The 19,976-nt window shown below is 43.9% G+C and overlaps 1 protein-coding gene across 1 annotated transcript in view; it reads right to left on the bottom strand.

The window, feature by feature from the left end:
• Positions 1–19,976, bottom strand: part of ITPR1 (inositol 1,4,5-trisphosphate receptor type 1) — a 353,911-nt gene that overhangs the window by 111,394 nt on the left and 222,541 nt on the right. The window contains exons 39-40 of the mRNA NM_001435139.1: positions 19,342–19,453; positions 368–500 (exon numbers count right to left, since the gene is read on the bottom strand). Coding sequence (NP_001422068.1) covers positions 368–500; positions 19,342–19,453 — 245 coding nt within the window. The remainder of the gene's footprint in view (positions 1–367; positions 501–19,341; positions 19,454–19,976) is intronic.

The raw sequence follows: 19,976 nt of genomic DNA on the forward strand, positions 1-19,976 counted from the left end.
TGCGTGTTATAAAAGATAGCTTTTGCCCTCCTCACTGCCAACAGCATCGTCATCTTATGCGCAAACATGAGTCTGAATGACCACGAGAAACTGTGCGATCAAGTTAAGCTCACGGAGTCCTTCAAGTATCCCCAAGAGGTTTGCTGCATGGGAAAGAGAGGGAAAGCCTTAGCCAGTATCACACTGCAGGTGGACATTTTTAGATACCAATTTGATGGTAGACCAAAGACAAAACAAGTTGCTAAAATAACACACTAGCAACCCAAATGCATCTGTTAGAGTCTCAACCTGCTAAGCAGAAACACGCAGCTCTGGAGTGGCACACTCGGTTCACACGTGCAGCTCATTAGCACACCATGGGGCCTACCTCCTCCCCCAGGCTTGCTGGGTCCTCCTGGCGACAGCGGGCCATTGCCAAAGCTCGTGAGGCTCTCTCTTCTTCCCGAAGGTCTGATGTTTCCATAGTAACGGTTGACCAAAATCTGCCTGAGGGCCTCACCCTTAATTCAAACAGGATAATGAAATCAGGCTCTGAATTTAATGCACAACTGAGTGACTCACATTAAAAAAAAAAAAAAAGACACAGGGGTACCCAGTTATAATTGGCTCAGTCTCCATGAAAAAATAAATTATTAATAAGAGCACTTGGAAACTTCTAAAGTTAACTTCTTCAATGTTTTCTCAGGAAATCAGATCATAAAAAAGCATCAATCTAAAATATTAAATATCTGAAAGTACTCTCTCACACTGATAAAGATAGAATATGAATCTGGAAGGATAACTAGGATTAATAAAACAACAAAACAAAACAAATAAAAAAGTCCCTTTGAGGTAAGTCAGTAGGATTCAGACAAATTAAAAAATTTACAGGTCAACTTCCACACAGCAATATGAAAATGTTACTCTAACCACAGGATTTATTTCCAACCGTTCTAAGATCTTACAATATCAGAGTAATAAATCAAATCATAAGCTGAAAGTAAGCCTTTCTTACAGAAATAGTCAATGAGCCAAATGGTAAAGAAAATAAATGCAACAGAAAATAAATTATTGGCAGATATCAGACATGTCAATCAACAAAAAGCAGCATGGATGAAAATGACATTTGAGATTTTCTTTTAAAGAATATGGGAGGAAGGGCCTAGTTGGGTATAAATGTGGGCATGAGCTGATAGTCATGGAATCTGAGTTATGAATGAGGGTTCTCAAAACTCTTCAAAAAACATGTATTTTGGGGATATTTTTTAACATTTCCATGACAAAAAACTTTTAAAAAATATAAATATTAAAAGAATCCTGGGCAGGGGATAAAATAACTCTTTCCACAATTCCAACCAAAACAGAGCAAAGAAACCACTCTGATCTATTCCCAAATACTTCGCACACTGGCAAAGCAGCAGGATTCACTCTCAGCTCTATACCACGGCAGTCTCGCTCGCTAAGGGACTACCCCCCTAACCCCCACCCCGCCAATCTGGAACTTTTTACCAGTTAAAGGCTGTACAGATTTCCTTGGACTGTTTCTGAGGGACAAGGTAGTAAGTCCTGGAGTTCCTCTGGCACATCCCGGAGAGAGGTTAAGTGAGAAGTTAGCAGAGGGAAGATGCGTTGCAATACAGCTGGTCTCTGAAATAGAGACTCCAGAGTTCTATCGAAGAGACCTGCGACTGTATCAAGAATCAGGAGAGCTTAAAAGTGATTTGTTAATAAGCTTCAAGAATAAGTCTGGAGATTTCGAGGAAGGTGTTTACAAGACAAGATGGGACGGAGCAGAACGTCCTGAGGATGGTGGAGGCCAGGGGTGCCCTGAGGAGGCAGGACTGGGGAAGAAGGACAAAGCTGAAAACTCAGTCCCACTGTCAAAATGATACGAGGTCCCAAGGTGACCCAGCTGGCTTTTCTCCTTGGTTAAATTCATGCTGCTGGTCAAAGACTCCAGGGATAAGTGGGGAGATGGGGTAAACAGGAAAAGTGAGAGAAGCAGGGAGGCAAGCCTGATTTTTCAAAGAAAAAGTTCAGAAATGAAAAAAATCTCATCTTTCTTCTCTCCGTTCCATCCACAAATATGCATCTCACTGAGTTAAACAAAGCAGAATTCTTCTCATTAGGATAAGAATATCACTTCGTACCTTGACCATCAGTAAATTCAAAATTCTGAGAGAACTTTCAGTGGAGAAGCTATTTGTGATCCTTAAAAATACCTTCAAAATAAAATATTTTCAGTATAATATCCTTTAATGGCTTAGAAAACCATATTTTGGTATAAGGACATAACTTTGCACCAGTACAAACATATTAACACTCTCCAAAACAGTCATCGAGAGCGGTGATTTAAAAAGGCTGACTTCACAGAAGAAACACAGATGTCAAAGGAATGGTCAAGTAAAGGAGGAACGACAAGATCACCTCCACATAGAATATAACATTAAATACCACGTCCCTTTCTCAACTCAATGATACATCTACTGGAGTTTCTTTCAGAAGATACAGACTTTGAGTTCTCCCAAGAGGGATGGTTAGAAAACCATCCCAGTTTTCTATGAGATCCTCTGGGGCACCACAAGAACACTGTCTGGGAAGTAAATGACTGGGCTGAGGCCAATGAGCTGCAGCCACAGAGAACAGTCCAGGTTTCCATCATGACAAGAATCTGGAAGATCACAGGGCTGAATGGTCAATAGCTGAGTGACCATCACCAGCCAACAGACATGTACTTGTCAAGGAAGACTCAACCAGAGCCCTCACCCTAGGATTCTACCTAGGACCGGACTGGCTCAGATTTTTTGCTTCTCCAGGTTTTGAGGGTCTCATCATTGAGATCCTGGTGAATCTGCAATCAAGGAGGCAGTGGGTGGGGAAGGAAGCACGTGTCTTCCAGGAACACGTGGACTTCAGGAACAGGAACTTCACATGTGTGTAGCCTGGATGCCGAACTGAAGTTACCAAGGGATCTCACATTACCATTTTGCCTCTCTTTGCACAGACAAACCCTAGCGGTTACCATAGCAACCGATGCATCAAATGGTACATTTTCCCCCATAAGAGAATATCATAAAATGTGCTCATTATGGAAACATACACACACGCACACACACATGCTCCACTCCACAAACTTTTAATTCTTACCCCTTAATTATAAGGTTTTTGGCACATAAGTACCTCATCTTCTCTCCAAAAGTAAATAAATTTTAAGGCAAGAGGGGAAAAGAGAACATGTGGGGTTTGCTTTAAAAAAAAAAAAAACAACAAGATGAGAATTGTTTCTTTTCTGAAAGAATAAAGACTGAAAATTTTAGGTTAAAAAAAGGGGGGCAGACAGAAAACGGATAAGCATCATTAAAAGTGTTGTGAATCCTAGCGTGAAAACTTAGGTTCAAGGCAAATTCTGTTTTTCTGAGCTCGTGGTTTAATTCGGGAAAAATTAAAATCTACAGACAAAGGCATTCCTAATCATCTTAATATAAATTACTCAACAGCACTAAGCTGTTCACAGAGTACCGGGTTGAGACAGCTGATTGTAGAGAAGCAAAAAATGTCACTTCCCAAACAACACCACTTCTCCAGCTCTCACATTTGGTCATGCAGCCCTTTTTTTTTTTTTTTTTTTTCTCCAAAAAGAAGACTAGTTTTCTTCCCCAGCAGTTTACACCTACAGTATGCAAACAAATATCAGATGTTTGTGTCATGGTAAGAAACTCCACACGCATGATTACCCAAGACTGAGAAAAGAAAGGCAAAGTTTCGCTTGCAGTTCAGTTTCAGGGAAAAATGGTGAAAATGGCAGGTCAGTGATGTGGAGGCAAGAAACCAAGTTCCTGCCGTGCAAGTCACGAGTTTCACTGTGTCCATTAAACTAGTGACTAATCAACTGTGTGGAGATATACAGCCCAGCATCGAACAGGGCACCAAGAGTTAAGACCGCAAAGCAGAGAGGTGACCTTTGGGCTCCAAGGTTCCAGCCACTTAAAAAAGTCAGGTGCTTTAGGAAAGATCAGCCTCTCACATGAGCAGTGAGCCTCTCACACCTTAGTCAGCACTAGGGCAGTGCCTCGATTTAAAAATACCTTCCTCTTCCTACTCCTGTTTTCTGTCAAATCACAGCTGTATCTCAGTCTGCAAGGTGACCACTGGGGTCATTAACATCCCTTCTCAGAGTCCAGCCACGCTGCTAAGTGCCTCTAGTGCATGGCTCTGCAGAAGAGTCCAGAGAGCAGGAAAGGGCGGAGACTCTTGTCCCCATTTTACAGCAGGAGGAACTGAGTTAAAAGTGCCCCAAATCATACAGTGAGCACCTGGCAAAAGCAGGCTTGACCCAGTTTCTAATTCCAAAGCTCATGCCCTGGGGCAACATCCAACTTAGGGCACAAGGGACAGCTATGTGCCTTTACTGGCTACTTCTAAGACCCAGGACAACTCTTGAGGAACAGGCAGGGGTGGAAAAAGCAGGAAGGCAAGGTACCCCTGATCAATGAATGGCAGGAGGCACTGGGAGCTGGAGGTGGGAGGGCTGACTATCAATTTCCTAGAAGCCCATCTTTGGTTATTATTTGAGAAAGAACCATTGCAAGAAAAATGAAAGGATCCAAGAAGCGATGGGACTCTGCAGGTACTGAAAGCTTGTGAGCTTAATAAAGGTGGCCCAGGAGAACATTCTCCAGGACGCTGATGACCACAATTTCACAGCAGTTCTTGTCATGACTGCTCACTTCCTAACCCCATGACTTGCCTAAGGTATGCAAGCTCGCTGGGTTTCAGTTTCCTCATCTGTGAAATGGGGCTGCAAGCTGTGTCACTGGGTCACCGTCAGCATTTATAAACATTTACGCTGTGAACGCGTGTAAAAGTCTTAGCATAGTGACTGGCACATGATAGACACCCAGAGAACCAGGATATCTGGTATTTTCCATTGACTACACGCAATCAGTAGTCAGCATGCGGATGGTATATGTAGCCTTCTGGGAAATGGTTTAGCACTATAAGACAGTTTCGACCCTTTGGCCTAGAAATTCCCCTTTTATGCGTCTATCCACTTGTGTACACACTTGTTCATTCCCTCGAAGGAAAATATTACAAAAGACTTGTTAATCAGCGGGAACTTTAGGCAGCTGTTAACTTTCAAGGAAGAAAATACTCAGATACGTGACAAAAGCAAGGAACAAATGTTGCACACTTAAAAGAACCCCAATGACAATGAAAGTGTGTGTGTGTGTTGGCACATATTCTCACGTGTGTGAAAAAGAGGGTAGAAGGAAATAGTAAATCTTCAGCAGCTTTATAGCCAGGCAGTGTAATTATGGACAGTTTTACCATTATACTTTTTTGTTTACTATACATTATCCATAATGATCACCAGTTACTCACAAAAAAAATTTTTTTTAAGGCTACACATAAGGAAAAATCTAACCCAGCAAAAGAAGACAGGATGTGACAAGTGACTCGGTTGTTATTAGGGGACTGGCTGGAAGCAGTGTGTGAAGAGGTAGATTATACGTAGAACCATCAGTTAGTTTCATTTATACAAAAGGCTGTGACTGGTTCTGAGCCAATTAATGCTGCAACAATGACGACAACAAAAACTGTCCGTGTGCGCGCCAGAGCGCATGGCTGAGGGGGGAGCTGCGTCGGCACTCCCAGCTCCCAGGACTACGTACCCTTTTATGATCCTCCAGCTGCCTCAGCGGTGGACTCGGTTCGAGCTCCTGCTAAGCAGGCAGAAATTCCATTTAAGTATGACACTAAGACACCCTCATCTTCAGGATCGGTCACAAATGAAATACACAGAGAGCGCGTACGCAGTGAGGACTGACACGGAAGGAGCGCAGGCTTGAGTGTGGCTTTCCCCAGACGGACACCAGTGCTCATGACCTTGGCTACTACTGAACAACTGGCCCTTCCCCAACCCCAGAGCACCATGTGAAACGAGCAGGCACATGACCAATAATGTCTGGTTAATACTATTTTTCGCAAACATTATGAAAATGAAGTTCAACGTTATGTACATTTACATGAACCCAAAAAGGGGGTGTAATGCAAGATGCAACCGGGCATGTCCTTGGACGACTCATCCACAGATTACTGCTCAGCACGTGCATGAGGACGTCAATGCACACACTCCCAACACACACGTGAGACCTACGTTTCGCCCCAGCCCACAGCATTCTAATCAAGGCTACCAGTGCTGAAGAGCTCTGATTAGAATATTAGAGGACTGATTATTACAAAGCATGCCCACTGGAACTCAGCTCTTTGATCATCATTTTCATTTCTAAGATCTCCTTTCAGATTGAGCACACATTTTAGCTCTGACTCCTGTGATTCTAGAACAGTTTCGGAGAGTAAATTTTGATCCTTGGAAGGATGCCTCCCACAAAAAGCTTCTCGGTAACTTTAGACGCCTTAATGAATTCTAGTCCCGCATTTAGCAAGCTGAGCTAGCGACAGGAAGAACAGAGACAGTTTGCTGTGAACTACTCCTTCATCAACAGCGTCACCCAAATGATAACACAGATACCCCGAACCTGAACTCTGCTTCCCCTCTGCGCAGGACCCAAAGTTCTGTTTTGTGTAATAGCAGAAAGGTCTGGACTGTCCAGAGTTTCTCGGCCAAGGTGGAGTTTGAAGGGTTTTGTGCAAAACCTTCAGAGTCCATGAGCCTTCACCGGCAGGACACTGTGGCTTAAGTTTGTCAGAACTTTCTACACCAAGGGCCACCCAATTATAGCAATGATCAGATCCCAGCCAGGCTAGACACATCCCTCCTGCACCGTCCCAAGAGACAGACATTTCACCACAACAGTTCACACCCAACCGGCAACAATGACAAGCGCCTGTATTTGCTGGCATCGCAAATACGGGTGAGTGACACACACCTCGGTGGAGTTCTCAGAATCCGGAGCTTGGGGAAGCTGGTTGGGAGTAAAAGGAAGCAGGTTAGTTACAGCACATGCATCTGGTGACCACAAAGAAGTCCAGAGACCAACACTTGGGGACAAAATTGACGATGAGGCGACTGGGTTGTCACACCCACTGAAGGGGGTTTCAGCTGCGGAAGGTGGAAGACACCCTCACTTCTAAAATGAACTTAACGTGGTTGCGCTGGGAGAGATGACTGGCCTGAGATGTGGAAACACGTCTAAATGAAAGAAAGAAAAAGCCTAGCACTGATCAAGGAGGAGCTATGTCTTAAGTAATGAAAGATGTCAAAGTCAGTGGTACTGCACGTCTACGTTCTGTTTGTCCACAGAGGAAAAGTGATCCAGCACATGCCCCCAGGGGCTCAGGGAAGGGAGGGTGGGCGGATGATGACCACGGGGGCCTCTGGTGCATTCCCCTTCCTGGGGGCTCAAAGCCCTTGCAAGGTCTGCACCACTGCCTGCCCGTGATGAGCTTCTCCAGTGGGCACGTGCGTCCTCCCAGCCTCTCCTTTCCCCATATCCTGGCCTTGCATCAGAGGGTGACACCCCACCTCTGGCTTAGGGACTGAAAACGTCTCTCCCCTCCTGCGGCTCTGGGAGGAGAAAGGAAGGCTCCTGGCTGCAGCTTTCTCGGCTGGTTTCTCCTCCCTCCGCACACTTCCCTCAGGGCTCCAGGGATACTAGGTTCCCAGTTCTGCCCCTGCCATACCACATGGACACCCCACACCTCTGATGATTTCTGAATTTCATTATGTCCAACCCATAAATGAGAGACAAGATGACGGCCCTGAGGGAAAGAACTGGCCATGGAGTGGATGCATGTAGTGGCTGAAAAAGCCCACAGCTCCACGTGACGGCAGCACCACGAATCTGGCCACCAAAGGGCACGTGCTCGGGGCGGAGACGGATGTCGGATGGAACTGCCAGACCCCGCCCTGGGCCGTGGTCACACACCAGGCATGGCTGGCGGGTTCAAGGTGCGGTCTGGGGCCGTGGAGTGAAGCCAAGGCTCACACTGCCACTGAGTGACCTTGGCCTCCCTTGGCGGGGTTCCAGAGACACAACAGACCTCTCCCGAGGCCAGAGTGCGGCTGTTGGCGGTGAGCTGGAGCAGGTGCTAAAAGCGTGGGGTGGGGATGGGAGCTGGGAAATCTTGTGGGTTCACAACCCAGCTCAACACTTGATACCCCTTTCATGGTGTGACCCTCAAGATGGAAAAAATGCTCTTAATATAAGACTGCTATTTTGTAACCTAATAATTTCTTTTTTTTTTTCTCTATTTGCCAACAGGTAAAATGAAGTAAAGATATAAGGGATCTCTTCAACCACAAAGATTAAATTATTTTATGAAGGACGAACAGGCAGATGTGGAGAGTTGCTCACTCAGTTCTGGACAGAAGAGCCCTCAGACATAAGTGCAGCTCCACTTGCCTCAAGGAGCAACTTTCTCTCCAGTGTGTTTAGCTTCCTGTTGGGGTCGGGAGGCACAGGGTGTTAAGAGAGGACTTGAGTGTGGTGAGGGAAACAAAACTAGAGCTCAGGGGAATGTGTTCTGCAGATAATATAAATGATATCATGAGCCAAGACTGCGTTTTAACCCCACCCCTGCGTTCTGTAGGCTTTAGGCTGAAGAAGTAAAGTTGTGCACACACATGCACCATCTGCCCTTCGTGCAAAAAGGACACACGAGGAAAAGAAGAATGAAGGCAAGTTCCCATGCGCTTTGGAGCAGTCGGAGACACAGATGGAGAAAAGTACTATCATTTACAGTCAGCTTTGGCCACATTCCACCAACATATCCTTCATACCGATTCTATATGATCAGAACAAAAGGATTACAGACACGGATTTACTATAGGAAGCCACACAGCTACCCTCTTACTGCCTTGCCAATCAAAATAATAGTTAAAGAACAAGATGGAGTGGAACTCGTGTGTCTTTTTAAAATTCTCTTGTTTGATATCCCTTATGTCCAAAGAAGCATCTTGAATTCTTTCAGAATGTTCACAGAATTGTTTCTTAAGCACTCAAGAGATCAGTGGTTTCTGGTATGTTTTATGATTGGACTGGTACTCAACTGCCTCCCTAAACTGCTGTCATATTGGTGTTTAATTTTTGAAATGAAAATTAAGATTAATGACCTTTTCTCCTAGAACGTTACTGGAAGACCTCTGAGACAATAGAAAATTTTTTCTTCTTCAAGAACCACTATTTATACAGGAGGACAATTTTTTAATGTCATCCACTCATAAAAAAGAAAGGAAAAACCAAAAACAATGGATGGGTATTGCCTGATGGCGGCTCATGCAGGGACTGGTGGTGTATGACCTTCAGCCAGTCACTGAACCTGTCTGGGCTTCCACCGCCTGACCTGTAGTTCAAGGAGACTGGAGCAGGTATTATAAGGATTCCTTCCAGCTAAAACATTAAGTTATGCTTGGTATATTTTCAGTAAACTTTATTCCGTAACATCAAACAGCTAAGTTCCCTAAATAAGACAACCCAATAGAACACAGAATGATTTCAGGCATGGGAAAGGCCAAACCAAGCTTGGCATATGATTTGGCAAAATAACCAACGGTCTCTATTAGCACTTCCTCCTAAGAGGACTTCAGCTGTATTTCTGGGAGGATTGGCTCTTTTAAGGCAGTCAGCCACAATTTGGAAAAAAATAAGCATATTAATAAGCCATATATGTTCAAATCATAACTACATAAGCTACATAAACACATATACCTACTACCCCAAGCAAAGGATAGTTCTCGTAAATGAATGAACTGATTTTCTCGGCACATTTTTATTATCAAAGTAACTTTTTTTGCTAACATGAAAGATCATGCTCAGTGACCATACGGTAATGGAGACTGTTCTGAGAAAAAGAGTATGCCTGTGTTTCCCACGTCTTGTCTTTTACCACCTCACCCCGGGATCAGTCAGGATATTGAGGTGCTGACCCTCCAGTCAAGGTGAAGTCTCTCCAGACCAACAGTTGACGGGCAGTGAGCTGATGCGGTCTGGTTTTGAACTTAGAAACTAACTATCGCTCTCCGTTGCCTCTTCACGTTTTTCTAGGATCTGAAGTCTTCCCAGAGCTTTTACACAAGGTTAGCAAGATCAAACTTCATAGGAAAAAAGATTTCAAATGACTGGCTTTGAAGCAGAAAGCCAGAGAATCCCAACTGGTTATCCTAACTGCAGCACTAGAGTAGCAAGTAGATTCATGCAGACGTTGAAATGCTCACTTTCTGCACATACTGTACCTACCATTTTACCCAGGGATAAATTTCTACCACAACTGAAGGGAAATCATACTTTGTCATTCTTAAATAAAAAGAAGCCCGCAGGCTTCCCAGGGTTCCTATCTGTGGTGTGTGTACAAGAGCACACACTCGCATGCATACATACCGTATACACATACACACAGGCATCTGTGTGTGCCCGATACAGGCCAGCACACGACACAGCCACTGAGACTCTCTGTTTCCTGATGTCATCAACAAGAATCCTACCCCTAGGCTTCTAGAATCTTCCTTTGAAATAAGATGTCTTCCTTTCATGGACCACCCCTAGCAGACGCTGAAGATAGTTCAAGAAATGAGACTGAACATCAAATAAACAACCCAACCTTATACCTAAAGCAACAAGAAAAAGAACAGCAACAAAAGAAACAAGACTGTATGATGGACCGAATTCTCAGCAAAGCAAAGAGAATTTATCATCTCCAACGCCATGAATCAGTCTTCAGTCCCTTTTCACCCACTCCATCTCAGAGGAGGGAAAAAATAAACAAACAAACAGCAAATGGGTTTGCAAATATGTTTGCTTGGTCCTGCCTTTCACAAGCCTTTGTAAACCACATTAAGAGAACAGAACACCTGAAAGAAAGCTGAGCAAAGAGAGAAGTTACCTAGTATTTTAGCAGGACCACTTTGAATCTGCACATCAGCTAGCATAATACCCTTACTAATGGCACTGGCTTTTTGAAACAAGAAATAGACATTATTTGGCTCTGATGATGCAGTTTCACGTATATTTTACAGAAGAAGTTCATCAGAACTGAACCCAAAAGTGAAAATCATTCTGACTTGATTGAATTATACAACTTCGATCATTAGGGAATCATCTCAGCATTAAAAAGAAAAAGAAAGGAAAAAACAAAAAAAAACTTCCCGAGATTCTGCAATAGCTTCTCTATGCTCTGAGTTGAGCTCGCTTGCTCCAGGGTTGCCAGTGTCTAACAGTAAACAGCCCCGCTGCATTTATTGGCAATTACTGTTGAAGGTCACACATCAGCAGCAAGCCTAAATTCCAGGAAAAAAAGAAGCTCTTATGTAACTGCCGCCTGAATGTTGGCAGGTGCCCAACCCAGCAGTTCACAGCGATGTAAAAAAGTAGGACACCTCCACTCTGGCTTGGACGTCATGAGAACGCCCCCTGAAGGTGAAACTGAATAATTCTCGTGTTTCTCTGTTTCTCTCTCCCCCTTGCCCCCCTGCTGAATTTTATTATTGACAGGGGTCTCCCTTGCTTGCAGAAGCAGCTCTTGGTGGCATGGTGGCAGAAGCCGAGGACTCGATACTGGCAGATACAGGCGGGCTGCAGCCACCTTAAGGAGTGGGAGCACCCATCTCGCTTTTCCATTGCGGTGAGTCACTAACAGGCTCACGGGCAGTGGTCCTCGCCTGATGTGAACTGACCTCCTCAGGTCCAAGTCCCTAAACTACATATTCTTGTGACCCCCATGTTCTTATGATCCAAATCCTAAAAGAAGTCAACCCTGAATATTCATTAGAAGGACTGATGCTGAAGCTGAAATTCCAAAACTTTGGCCACTTCAAGTGAAGAGCCAACTCATTAGAAAAGACCCTGATGCTAGGAAAGATTGAAGGCAGGAGAAAAAGCCGGGGACAGAGGAGGAGATGGTTAGAGATAGCATCACCGACTCAATGGACACGAATCTGAGCAACTTCAGGAGAAAGAATGGGACAGGGAAGCCTGGCATGCTGCAGTCCATGGGGTCACAGGGTCAGCCTTGACCTAGTGACTGAACAACATGATTCCCTATACTTTACCTTCCTACATGTCTCAGTTAACATTGGCTTATAATACTGTCTGCTGCTGTGGCAAAACCATAAACTCCAGAAGGGCAGACTGTGCCTATTTGGGGCACTGCTGGATCCAAAACCCCTAGCAAAGCACCTGGAATGGAACAGGCACTTAAGCGTTAGATAAACTAATGTCTTGGGCAGTCACTGGTGTCTGTTTAAAGCCAAGAATGGGTCGTGGGGTGTTTTCTTTCTGGAGATGACAGAAACATTCTATACCTCTCCCCTCATCTGTCCTCTTCCTGAACCCCAAGAAAAAGGTAAAATCAGGTGGTAATGATGGAGACCTTGCCTCTTGATTTGCAATAACAAAAAAATCATGATCATCATCATAAAAAAAAAAAAGGAAACCCTCCTCTCTTTCTGGTTTCAAATGAAATTTCACTCCAGGATAGCCGAGAAGGCCTCCACCATGCACTCTTCCTACAGGGACTCTGACCTGTCCTCACTTCGTCTTCCTTTCTCAGAGCACACACAGAGACTCAGAAGACACTGTGCTATTTCTCCAAGCAGTTCACTGCGCCTCTTCTCTCACAACGGCTGAGAGGCCTTTATCATTGAAGAGTAGTGGTCCCCTCCCATCCCAGGGATCACGGCTCTTCCAGATATGTCATAACCCTGGCTCAGGGGCAATTCCTCAGCAAGGTTCAAGTCTGAAGTGCTGGTTTGCAATTTTTAGGTGGGAGGCCTTGCCTGTAACGTGGGCCAGCGTGAACTCTCATTAAGTTTCTTAATGGAGTTGCTGCAGAACTCCAGCTGTGGGCTGCTGGTTTCCACCCTCACACATGGACAGCAGGCTTGGCAGGGGAAACCTCAGGAGCTGTACTCATTTCCAGAACAGCCATGGATGACAAAAGGCGATCAGGCATCTCTGCTTAGAAGGCCAGATCCAACAGCCTGCCGGCCTAGGGACAGTGTTGGTGTCCCAGGGCACGGATGGTTGCCAGGGGTAACAACAGAGAGGGGATCCACAGTTGCTTCCTCAGGGAATTTTCAAAGAATCCAAGGGGCTGCCAGAACATTCTTCTTTTATAAACAGACAGTATTCTATTTCCTAGCGTATAATTATAAACACACCTGCTCCAACTGGGGAATCTTTCCATAAGCGAGCAATAAACTCCCAGCCAGGAGACCCAAGTTCTATCTTGAGCAAGCCAACACATCAAATGATTACTATGGTGCAAAACAGAGTATTAATAACACTGCAGACTCCGATAAGGGAGGGCCTTCCTTTCCTGACTTCATCTGTATTTAAACAAATAGGAACTCAACCTCAATATTCTAGAGGAAAAATTCAAGTCAGGGAAGCATTTACAACTCTAGGTAGAAAGAAGAAGAGTCGAAGGCTGCCAACATGAAGATTCAGCGTTAGACGTTTTGCTGGCAAACAAACAACCCGGAAGAGAGAGGACTAAACAGGAAGTAGCAAAAATCACTGTAGTTAAAGGGGTGAACCCCCTGGACAGCCTGCTGTTTTTCTCGCTTTCTATTCACCCCAGAGAAGCATGGCCTCCTCACCTGTTCATGCTGATCGGTTTAAGGAGAAGCCTGAGCTTGCAGAATCTACTGCGGTTGAGCAGTAAGCCTCCGGGCCGGCAGCTGAGCCCAGCGCTAGTTCTGCCTCACCCGCTATAGCCGTCAGAACTAAGGCCACTCACGTTACCTCTCTGAGTGCCTCCATTCCCGAGGGACCTGAAAATTCATAACCACTCACGTCGCTTTCAGCTTTAAAAAGTCTGTGATTCAAATTCTCCTTAGGGGTATCTGAACCATCTCTTAGTGTTTCTGAAATTCTGGTGGTAGCTATTAGAGCAGGGCTTATATTCTATTTGGTAGAATACCATCAAATACCATCAAAAGAAGGTATCCATTGGTCTACCAAAAGAGCAAACAGATATCTAAAGAAGTAGACAAGAAAATTAATTTTTGAAAGTCAGATAAAAATTTTTCCAATGTGCCTCCTTTTCCTAAGCAATTAGACTCCCTCAACTACATATATTAATTCCCCCAATTAATCCTTTCTATTATCATTTACCAAACATGTATCACATACTATAGATGTGGCAAGAAATCTTGAAAAATGTTTACAAGAGAGAAAATATTTAGGAGGCCCTCAAATCCCAAACAAGATGGCCACTCGTGAGTCTCCAGGTTAATTCTGAGTAAATGAAACTAATTTGATACCTAAGTATAGAAACCATCAGATGACATTTCAGTTCCTCAATCTCGAGGTGGTTTTCCTAGAATTGAGAAGCCAAGGATATAGTATATTCTGAATTCCACTGCAAGCCAGCAGCTGAAAACTCTCGAGATTGCTGTAGAATTCGCTCTGCACTTTGACAAAATTTTCTATGACCCCCTCACACTTAACACTTTCCAACATACAGACCAAGAGAGCAGTGGTTTGTTTTTTTCTTTCACCACTTGCAAACTGTACCCATATAGTTATTTCTTTTTTGCATGAGTGCTTCACATAGAGAGAAAGAAGCATCAGCACTGAGTTTCAGAGATCTATTAATAGCCAGTGCCAACCACAAATTCAGCTGAGCTTCTAGACAGTGAATGATTGAAATTTTATCACAGTTTAGAAAATCTTTATCTAGACTCGGATGGGCTCCAAGGACAAATGGCAAACAAACTCATGGGAAACGCTAACACAGACACGAAGGACTTGACTCACTCCCAGAGGCATGCTACACAAAGTCAGATACTAGATGCTGCACAGACTAGGGGACAGGTCACAGAGTTCGCTGGGAGAGGGTCATGGAAACATCACCATGGGACACTTAAAAAAAATGAAATTAGGACCTCAGCATTATCCAATTCATCAATGGAGATGAGCTGGAAAAGAAAAAAGGGGGGAGAAAAAGAAGGCAATGTTAGAACAGGAAATACAAGCGAGCTAAGTGTTAGAAGCTTTGTCACTGTATTTCTCATCGCTGACTCAGGTTGGAGCATCGTTAGAACACAACCGTCTTGAGAGCTGTGGGCATTCTGGACACCACTGCACCCTGGCATCTCAGGCAGGATGCTGCCACACTTTGTTTACATGCCAGGTATCAAACCTCGCAGGTCCAGACTTCCCTGGTGGTCCAGTGGTTAAGACTTCATGTTCTTAATACAAGGGGAGTGGGTTTGAACCCTGGTTGGGGATCTAGGATCCCTCATGCCACACAGTGTGGCCAAGAAAAAAACAAACAAAAAACCTCACAGGTCACTGAACCAAGAGCCCTGAATGGCACTGTTGTGCTCCCTTGTAGAGAAAACTTGAACTGAGCTGTGAACAAGGGCAAGATCCCCGATCAAGAACCATGTCCTTTCAGAAAAGGATGGGAGAGAGTCGGGTTAAAAGCTAAACTCCTATCAACTCAGCTTAGGAGAAAATTCTCTCCTTGGACTCATTATACCATTGAATGGGGGTGGGGTGTCTTGAGTTCAAACTACCATTGAGATAAATCAGACCCAGTTTCAATTTAAGCAAGCAGTGGGATAAATCAGACCCAGATTCAATTTAAGCAAGCAATAAGACCAACATGTTCCCCAGCCCAGATATTCCAAATCCTGATACTATTGATTAAAGAGACTAGATTCCTCCAAGGTGATTATTGCCTACCTGAGTGATATTAGGAACAATGGAATGATTTATTAGCACCAAGTTCAAAAGAAAGAAAAAGAGGATTAATGACAATTATGCATGTTTAATGATAGATGGAGGATCCTTGATTTTATTATGTTTCATTAATATTTACTTTTGCAAATTTAAACTCCTACTAGAAACACTGGTAGCTGGAAATATTAATAGTTTATTTGCCCAGAGAAAAGAAGCACTAGTAATTAACAGGGGATTGACAATTCATAAGAAATGAAAACCCTGATATTACTTGAGGTCAAAAACTCTCTAGTAGTGTAACAGGTACCATTATTCAGAAGAAAAATGGAGTTTAAATAAATTGAGATATTCTTTCACATTATCTGTTGGCCTCTGAATTTCTTTCCAAAACTCTGACTCTTAAATAAAAAATATCTTAATAAAAATCGTACGGTAGGTAATAGAGCAGCCGATATATAAAATAACCATGCTTTCTCTTCAAGCAGGGCCTAGGGGCATGAATATATTCTATGAATTATAGAGAGATTCAGGGTAAATCTTAGAGATGTTTAGCGATGGGAGGTAACTATTTTATTTAACATGGTTAAATCTATAGATTAAAAGCAGAGTTGGCTAGGCCTTGCACACACAGAATGGTTGCAAGGCCCTGATTTTATAGTTTATTAACTTTGAATACACTGTTGAGAAAGACACAAGAATCACATGAAAATGTATTCCATCATTATTCTGGTGATCCTTTTTAATATTCCACTATATTATACTATCCTATATTGTATTTTAATACCACTCTCTGGTAAATACTGCTGGCCCATTTGGAGACACCACAGGAAAAGATAATTTCTTTAATTTCTAAATGATCATGATTTAAATTTTGTCACCATCCTCTGTGCCCCGCCCCCACATTTCCAGCACGTGTCACAGTTCTTGGACGGGCACGTCTTAGGCAATGGACCAGGACAAGTGTGCTGACCACTGTCTTCTCAGATATGACTCTTAGGCCTGATCCAAACCTCAGGTGATGTGAGGGCCCCGCAGACCAGGAGAGAGGACTGTGAGGACTCAGGAGAGGGCAGGAAGACAGAGCAACCGGCCATCCCAGCAGGGTGTTAGTCATGGGACAAGCCCCACTCAAGAGGCAACGAATAGGAAAAGTAGGCCAAGACGACAGACTTGGCATTTACACTTGCCTTCGTGTCCTGAGCACCCAGTTCAAAGGCCACTTCACTTACTTTATCGACTAACACCCACTGTGAGGGACAGGGAAGCCTGGCATGCAGCAGTCCATGGGGTTGCAGAATCAGATGTTACTTGGCGATTGAACAACACCCCGACCTGGTTTGCCTAAGAAAGGTTAGTTCTTTGGGTCTGGGTTCTTCCCATCCTTGAAAGAGCTGGCTCCCGCATGTCATGCCTCTTTACTCAAACAGAGGCAGCCAGTAACCCATCAAAGGCATTTTCCAAAAGCCTTAGTGAAACAGGACAGAGTGCAAACTAACAACGAAACTGGAAGAAACACAAATCATTTAACGCCCCCCTGCTCCCCTTTAAAGCGAAGGGTTAAGCAGCCTCTTCCCGCAGTCCGAGCCTGGGGCCAGAAGCAGCGTGGCATCTCTGTGCGGTCTGAGGAGCTGCTGACTAGCACAGGTTTCTAGAATGTCCTTCTTGGTGGCAGAGCATTTCCCGTACTTGCTTCTAGTATTTTCACTTTGACCAGGGGGATGACAGCTCCAACCCGACGGGAAGGAACTGTCATCCTGCCGCCAAGCCTTTCTCTGCCAGGATGTGGCTAATTTCTTCACCAGATGAAGAGGGATTTGAGCTGCACCCTCAGGAGCTCCTCTCAACTCTCGTAACTCTTTCACAACGGCCTGCATCATCTACTGAGCTCTCGAAGCCCTGGCTCTATAGCTCTCCACGAGCTTTCTCACAGGCAGGGTGACAGCATCTCGGATCGTGTCCCCAGGGGCCAAGACAGCATTCTCCCTGTTGGCCCGCCATGGGGAGGGAAAGGCGGCAGAAAGCACACCTTCCACGCGGCCCCGAAGACCCCCGCGCGCTTTTCTGCCCAGCAACAGACTCTCAACCAACTCCTTTTACTTATACTTTCCACGCTCTAAAAAGAAAACTCACTTGAAAGTATAAGCACAACTTACAAGGTCACTGGAGTAGAGACGCAAAGCTTACCTCAAGTACCTTGGCTAAGAAAGAAGCAGACATTCTCAAGAGGAGAAAACTGTGGTCCCCACAGTTTAAAATTGTGTTTTCTGCCCCAAAGGTACAAACAAATTCACAGCTGGTTAAGGTCCCTTTGGTAGAGTTTATCTTATTAGGGAAAGTGAATGAGTCAATTTTTTAAAAACACGAGTTTTTAAAACTAGAGTCAATTTTTAAAAAACACTTCTTAAAGTTCACTCGAAGAAAAACAAACATCCTGTGGAATAAATGGCTATTATTTACTTATCTGATAAGTGTATTCTCTTTTACTGTCCTCCTCACCTTATCAAGGGCAAGACCTAGCTGGGTGTCTACACAGCGCAGACTGGTCATCTCGTTACTTCCCATTTGTACCAGCGTTCCTTGCTTTTATATTTATAAACTCTATTCTGGCATATTTCCACCGCAAAATTCCTCCTGAGTTATAAACACTTATTTTCCAAGTAACATTTATTCAAGTTTGAATTTGTACATTTTACAAGTTTAGACTGATGTTTAAAAGCATTGTGGTTTGGGGCCAGTGGAGGAATGTAAACTGCAAAAAGGACTGTGTACCTTTCTGTTTTATTTGCTTTTATCCAAAGATCCGCACACGTTGAATTGCTCTAATATTAAGGACGGACACTGCTTAGGTTAGAAAGCAAGATTCCGACAGTGTTTTAGACTTTCAAGAATCTAGTTGTCACCTTCTCTTTTGACAAGAGAGGCTGTGATTTAATTATCAAACATTCTTTGCAGAGATGAATAAAAGTTATTTACTGTGTATTTGGTAAGTCAATGATATCAGCACATTTACCTACTTGGAAAATGCGGATAAAAGTGGCTTCAAGGTAGTAAATGAATATTATTGCCTTCAAAGAAGACTGGTGAGACTTAAATTCAGGCCCTGTTTTTCACTGGGGGCAGAAAGGAAGAGCAATGGGGCTCTTTTTATCCCACTTGGACCAAAATCAGGGGTGCGAGGGCTGTTTTCTGTACATCATGGCTCGCTGCATGTGATCAGAAGTCTCAGCTCCCAGGGATGGTCCATTTCCCAATCTCAGTTAGAAAAGGTGACATGTCTGTCTGTCTTCATTCCAGTTAGAACTGGAGGCAGTTTCTTCATACACTTGGAGGATTGTGTAACGTCTCACCAGAAAGAAGCAAGTAAACCCACAGGTATGCTCAGCTGGAACCCAAAACTCAGGAACACACACACCTTGGTACACAAGAAGCATTTGCATTCTCACTGGGAATTTAAACAGACGGAACATCTTGTTGTTCCTATTTTTCTGAATATAGATTGTACGGCAAGCAGCCTAAAAGAAACACCTAAGTGTATATGACTTTAAAGAGAGACTCATATGATTTGATTACCTTCAGGGCAAGATGAATAGGTTTTTTTTTTAAGTTATCTCTCCAGTCAATATGCCTGAACTAAGGTGGATTTCTAAGTGCCCCCACTCTGCTTCTATCTAATAGCAACACCTGGTTTTCACATGAAAATAAAAGGCAGTACCTTTTCTCCATAGCCTCTGTCTTTGGTCATCATTTCTCTGAGGGTCTGAAGGACCTTGATGCAGAGTTTCTCCTCATTCTCCTCCAGCAGCTGTTTAGTGTGTTTGATTAACCTGAATGGAGGGGAAAACCACGGATTACATCCCTGAAACATCTTTACATAAAAAAAAAACAAAAAACCAACTTATTGTAACTAGTCTGTTAATGAACTAATATTTACCAAAGGCTCCCAGACTTAAACAGACTTCCGGGCAGTCCCTTCACTAACAGCCAGTCGGTGTCTCAATAGCGACACCTGCTGGTCGGCAGCAGCAAACAGGTCCGAAGGGAGACAGAGGCCCACTCAAAACTGCTGTTTATGGAGCGCAGTTATTTACCCACTGAGGATTGTCAGTAATGTGGCCAAAATATGTCAGCAGTGTTAAAAAAAAAAAAAAAAAGAACCTCAGGAGTATTATGGTTGGAAATAAACACATCCCAACCATTGCTTTGTTTATACAGTCTTATCCTTTGACGGGCCCAGAAAATAAAAAAGCAGCAGAATTCACGCTCAAGCTAACCAACCAACCAACCTTAGGGTGAAAATCAGACAGCGGTCTCTGGTCATGGGACCAGTTGCTTTTTCTAGATGATGCC

Source organism: Bos taurus, chromosome 22 (assembly GCF_002263795.3).
Source record: "Bos taurus isolate L1 Dominette 01449 registration number 42190680 breed Hereford chromosome 22, ARS-UCD2.0, whole genome shotgun sequence".
NCBI lineage: Eukaryota > Metazoa > Chordata > Mammalia > Artiodactyla > Bovidae > Bos > Bos taurus.